The 6,294-nt window shown below is 37.1% G+C and overlaps 1 protein-coding gene across 1 annotated transcript; it reads right to left on the minus strand.

The window, feature by feature from the left end:
- Window positions 1-1,678: 1,678 nt before the first annotated feature.
- Window positions 1,679-3,526, minus strand: LOC114660763 (PC4 and SFRS1-interacting protein-like; the record flags this gene model as incomplete). Its single annotated transcript, XM_051933567.1, is given in 2 exon segments — window positions 1,679-3,002; window positions 3,005-3,526. Coding segments are annotated over 2 exon segments (1,599 nt in total), but the record flags the coding sequence as incomplete, so codon positions are not given.
- Window positions 3,527-6,294: the final 2,768 nt, after the last annotated feature.

The following is a 6,294-nucleotide window of genomic DNA, read 5'->3' on the forward strand; positions in this document are numbered from 1 at the left end:
AACCTATACCCTTTTACACTACACCAAGGTCTGAGTCGTGTTAAACCTTCTAAACCTTCTGGCAGGTAACATAGGTAAAACTGTGGCTACAATGTCAGTTCTGCTCCTTAGCTTTGCATCTAACTCTTTATATTTGGATTACAGAACTGACAGATTGCCCTTATGTATATAATTTGGTCCAACAAGTACAATAACAAGTGGATCAGCCAAGAGCTTATCTACCTTTCCAGGGAGGTCTCCTGCTTGTGTACCAGGAAGGCAACACACTTTTAAACAGAAATCCATCACCCAATCTACTTTTAAGCTGGCATTCCTTGGGGGGAGTCTTGATGATTGTTTTTATTAAATAACCAGCATTGCTGATGCAAAAATTTATAATTAATTATCTGAGTGTTCATAAACTCCTTCCCACATAGCACACACTCCATAGTCTTAAAAAAATCTAGTTATTCTTTTCTTTGGACTAGATTTATTTTATCTGAGATTTATTTTTAATCTGTCTCTGCCTCTCTTGCACATACACGCACACATTCACACGTCACTATTTGAAAACGCTATGCCATTTGAACACGAGTAGTCATTTGAACATGGTTTTTTTTCCATCTTGCCTGTACTAGAAGCAAAAAAAACATAGCAGATTAAGACAGGCATAAAATACCTCAAAGCAGATCAGGTATTATTTACACAGACTTGTCTGCTAATTTTTCAAGCCCTGCCAAAACAACAAAATGTGAACCAACTTTATGGAAAACTAGAGAGGGGAAAAAGAAAATAACCTGCGGGAATTGGCAGGGGTACCGAAACATGCTTTAAAAGGAAATCATTGGCACTGTCCCTTTGACTTTACTCAAATTATATAAAAGGCTTCTTGTACTGTATATTAAGAGCAGTAGTTCTAAGAAATATGTACATCTATACTAAGAGAAAACACAAACACACAAATAGACAAAACCGTTCCTGTTAAATTTGTTCTTTAAAAATACAAAAATAAACCACAGATGTACCTCATTACAAACATTAGCACTCTGGCATGAAGCTTAATATGGTAAGTTACATCACAGATCATTCAACAAAACTTGGCTATACAGATGCAGTACCCGGTACAGGATGGCAGAGCGATGGTTATTCATTTCCACCTTTTTCATTCACATATACAGCATAGCTTTCTCAAATTTGTAAAAGTAGGGGATGCCAGAAACCTCCCATGAGAACCATCAGCCTTCTTTAAGGTCTTATCCCAGGTTTAGTCTCAACTGCAGCCAAAAATACAAGACCCTGCATAGCAAAGGTAACAACAAAACATAGAAGCTTAAAACTAAACTACAGAACATGAAAACATTTTAAATCACTTTAAACAAAGAGACAACATTAATAAAAAATAAAAAAAGTTCAGTTTTCTAACAGTATTACACCTACAAAACAGAATTATGAGGTTTATTAATTTTTCTTAAGGAGCTTTAGCACTTGCAGTTCACCTCTGACATGTGAAGCTTAAAACCAAGGAAGTGGAAGCTGAAAGGCCACCAAATGACATTTTGAAATGGTAGCTTGTTTCAAGATCCATGACAACTGAGACTCTTAAGTAAAAGCATTAAGAATCCAGAGACCAACAGCACATGTCAGAATTTATAAGAAAACTGAACACTTTATTAAAAAAAAACAAAAAAAAAACAGCCAGTTTTAAAACACATTTTAATATAAAATAGACATGGTTTAAAACCTTGATTTACATATTTTTGGCTTTCTATCAAATATGGGCATGTATTACCACTCAATGTGAAATGTTTTCAAAATAGGTCCAATATAAAAAAAAAATAAAAACGAAAAAAAAAAAAAAAAAACACATTGGTGTCATTCACTTCTTTGATGAAGCAATGAACTCCCATAAGGGCATCTGTTTGAAGATCCTAACACTGTGTTCATTTTTAATTTATTGATGCAGCTTCGGTGCCTTTTTGCTGCTTTTCAGAGGACTCTTCAGTCTGCATCTTCCCAGCACTCTCCTCCTTCTTGTCACCGGATGTCTCTTTATCTTGGTCTTGATGTGTAGGACCCGTTTCCCCAGTTGTATCTCCATTTACTGTCTTAGAATCTGTCCTCTGATCTTTAGCCTGATCCACTTTTTTGACTACCCCTTTCTTTGCCTCTTCATGTTGCCGCTGCTCAGCGAGCGATTTGTTAAGAACTTGAGAGATAACAGAATCCCCCTCTCCAACCAAAAACACCGTCTTAAATTTGTTGTAAAGCATAGTAGCTTTATCCATGATGTCCTGACTTACTTTAAATCTGCGGATCTTTTTCAGTGTGGCAATCAGCTCACTATGCTTTTGTAGGTGCTGTGTTGTAACCTGCAGAGTTCCACGTTCATCGAGAGCTTCAATACATTTCTTTACATCTGGATTATCAATTTTCAAAGAGATTTTACTTTCTCCATGTAACCTCTGAAGTCTTGATTCTGTAGATAGATCTTTCTTCTTTTCCACTTTCTTCTCGTCAGGCTTTTTTCCTTCATCTTTACTCGGCTCTGTTGGCTTTTGGTCATCTTGTTTCCACCTTCTATCATCTTTTTCCATCTCCACAGTTTCATGTTGAGTTTTCAAGATATTACGCTTTGTACTGGTCATAAACCATTCATACTTTCGTTTCTCTTCAGTTTCACTCTGCACATCAAGTGAAGGCTCTACTTTTCCATTTTTTCTTCGTTTAACCTCTGGCTCTTTTATCCCTTCCTTTTCACCTGTTCCAGGTTCCTCTTTTTCCTTTCTCTTCCTCCCAACCTTCTTTGGTTCAGTTTTTTTTAGTTTAGAACGCTTCTCTGCAAGTTGTTTCTTCTTATTTAACTCTGCTGCGACAATCTCACTTTCAGGGGTGGGTGAAGCCAGTAACTTTGCAGCTTTGGGTTTTCTACCACGTTTTTTGGTGTAACCACCTCGGGAACTGGCGGAACTGGGGGACTTAAAGTTCGGCTGACAGGTACCTCCTCTTTTCCTGCCTGGTCCTAGGTTTGTGCTTGTGCCTCCGCTTGGGCTTGGGCCTGTGCTTGAGCCAGTGCCAGTAGTTCACTCTTTTTCTTTCTCCCCCTTTTGCCTTTTACTGGAGGAGTCTCTGGAATATCCTTCGTTACAGGGTCTTTGACATTTATGGATTTTCTTCTTTTCTTTTCTGGTGGTTTTATTTCAGAGTCTGATTCTTCTTGCAGTTCTAGGCCACTATCTGATATTGGTTCATTGTTTTCTCCACTCTCTGCAGGATGCAACTTGGGATCAGAAAGCTCAACTTTAGGATTATTTTCAATCTCCCATAGGCCTTCATTGAAGCCTTTCCTCTTATTGGGTTTGCCATATTTGTCTTTATTTTCAGCGTAAGGAAAAATGTCTTTTGGACCCAAAAATGCAGTTTCATGAGTGCCAAAGAAAAAAATTGGAAGTCTGGCATTTGCAGGTTTAACTGCACCATCTGGAACTTCATCAACCCTAGCTGGTCAATGTGGGTAACCTTTCATTTTGGCGAAGATCAGATCCCCGGTTTAAAATCTAGTGTTATTTCACTCATGACTTTGCTTAGAAGTGATGACCAACACAACCCAATTATTTGCAGAGACTCAGTCTATAGCATTTTCAAATAGTAGCGTTTTCATGTATGAATGTGTGTGAGTGTGTGCGAGAGAGGCAGAGACAGATTTGATCTCATTCAAGTGGTTACTGGAATATAAAATATACACTTTCGCAAAGGTATAACAAAACAAGTGTGCTTTTATCTATAATAATAAAAGGCAAAGCCCTCACTGACTGACTCACTCACTCACTGACTGACTGACTGACTCATCACTAATTCTCCAACTTCCCGTGTAGGTGGAAGGCTGAAATTTGGCAGGCTCATTCCTTACAGCTTACTTACAAAAGTTAGGCAGGTTTCATTTCGAAATTCAAAGCGTAATGGTCATAACTGGAACATATTTTTTGTCCATACACTGTAATGGAGGAGGCGGAGTCACGTATCGCATCATCACGCCTCCTACGTAATCACGTGAACTAAAAACAAGGAAGAGATTTACAGCACGAGTCACACGCGGGAACGAAGGTAAATGACGTTAATTTTTGACTGTCTTTTAATACTGTGTAAGCATACATATTAACACATGTGCAATTAAACGTGTGTATTTACAGGCTTAAAAGCTCGCCTTTTACTACAAAGGTAAATGCAAAACTATTTTCAATCAGTTTATTGAAACGCTCCCGTTAAGGATTGCAATAACATATTCGCGAGAGAAAAGAACGAAGTAGGGGGAAATGGAGGAAGAGCCACAAACAGCGAACAGCAAAAAATTAATTAAACAATTGAGAACAGAGCGACTTAACCATACAAGCATGTTCATAAGGGAAACAAAGCACGGTGTAAAACGTAAGTTTAAATTAACTTTATAGAAACGCTCCCGCTGTGGATTGCAATAACATATTCGCGAGATAAAACTTTAATGAGAAGACACGAGGTATAAACGAACCACACGCCGTGGCGCAACGTTAGGGGCAACAGTTTCAACCATTCTATGATCTGCTTCTCGCAACTGAAAGACGGCACATGGCGGATGTTAGCCGACTTGCTGACCGCAACATTAGGGGCTTCAGCTATGGCGCTGACGCCACATCTCAGTGCCAACACTTTGCAGACTGTACTTAAAAGACACGCCCTCCTCACTGGACAGTTAAAAACACCAATCAAACTAACGATGACATCAAGTATTACCCAATCAAAAGTAGGAAAGGAGGCATCTTCATAAAATGCGTGTGGGATGATTTGCATGAGACGCTGCTTTAAAAAAAAAATTATAAAAAAAATACGGGATAAATCCCGTCCAGTATTGATTCAAAACGGGACGCGCAATTTCATTCTCAAACGCGGCACCATTCCGTATTTTAAAGGACGGGTGGCAACCCTACAGTGCCAGGTAACCACCCATACAATCAGATTGTGATTCAGACTAGGAATGCAATGAATGTAATTACCCCGATCTACATACAAGGCGAAAGTCTTGCAACATTCAAAGATGATGGTTTGGGATAAGTACACCATACAACATAAAAGAGCTTATGAAGCCTTGAACCGAAAAAAGCAAGATCTCAGAGATCGTAAAAAAAAAAAATAGGAGGTAATGTCGTTTTACTCGCTGTAGATTTTAGTCAAACATTACCAGTTATTCCACGAGGGAGACCAGCAGATCAACTCAACGCGTGTTTAAAATCCATGCTTCTCCCACGCTCGGTTATATGTCGCGTGTTCTCGGGTAGGTGCACCAAAAAATTTATACATTTAAGCATGTAATGGGCAAACAAAAAATGAGGTATACCCGAAGGCACTGCAGTAGTACTTAATGTAACTTTACTTCTTAAATGTTAATGTTTTACTGTTTAATAATTTATACGCTTCTTATATGTTGTTCAAATTCTTTTATCAAAATACCACTGACAGCGCAATGCACGATAACATGGAGTGAATACACCATACGCATCCGCCCACGGCTGCCCTGCTGTGCGCAGATAGGAGTTGATTCTACAATAAAATAAAATAAACATAAAAAGATAGTACACGTGACGTACTATATGTGTACCACATTTGAAGTGTATAGGTGAAACGGTTTGCGAGGTACAGGTCATTTAAAATCCTGGACAGACACACAAATTGCCACGGTAGCAAATTACAGAAGAAGATTTTACTGTTTAATAATTTATATTTATATGAAATGTGCTTCTTATATATTACTTCATATTCTCATATGATAATGATGTTAATGTTTATATTGATTTCTGTGTTATTAAAACTGCATGTATGTGTGTATATGTATATATATATATATATATATATACTAGCAAAATACCCGCGCTTCGCAGCGGAGAAGTACTGTGTTAAAGAGGTTATGAAAAAAAAAAGGAAACATTTTAAAAATAACGTAACATGATTGTCAATGAAAGCCCGTTTCAGTCAGTAACTCTTATGTGTGTGTTTATGTATGTGTGTATATATATGTAGATGTGTATATGTAGATATGTATATATATGTATATGTATATAAATGTTTATGTGTGTGTGTATATTATATATATAATATATATATATATATATATATATATATATATATATATATATATATATATATATATATATATATATATATATAAAAAAGACAGCAACAGTTATAACAATGACAACACAATTACATTGACAATCATGTTACGTTATTTTTAAAATGTTTCCTTTTTTTTTCATAACCTCTTTAACACACTACTTCTCCGCTGCGAAG

Source organism: Erpetoichthys calabaricus, chromosome 11 (genome assembly GCF_900747795.2).
Source record: "Erpetoichthys calabaricus chromosome 11, fErpCal1.3, whole genome shotgun sequence".
Classification (NCBI taxonomy): domain Eukaryota; kingdom Metazoa; phylum Chordata; class Cladistia; order Polypteriformes; family Polypteridae; genus Erpetoichthys; species Erpetoichthys calabaricus.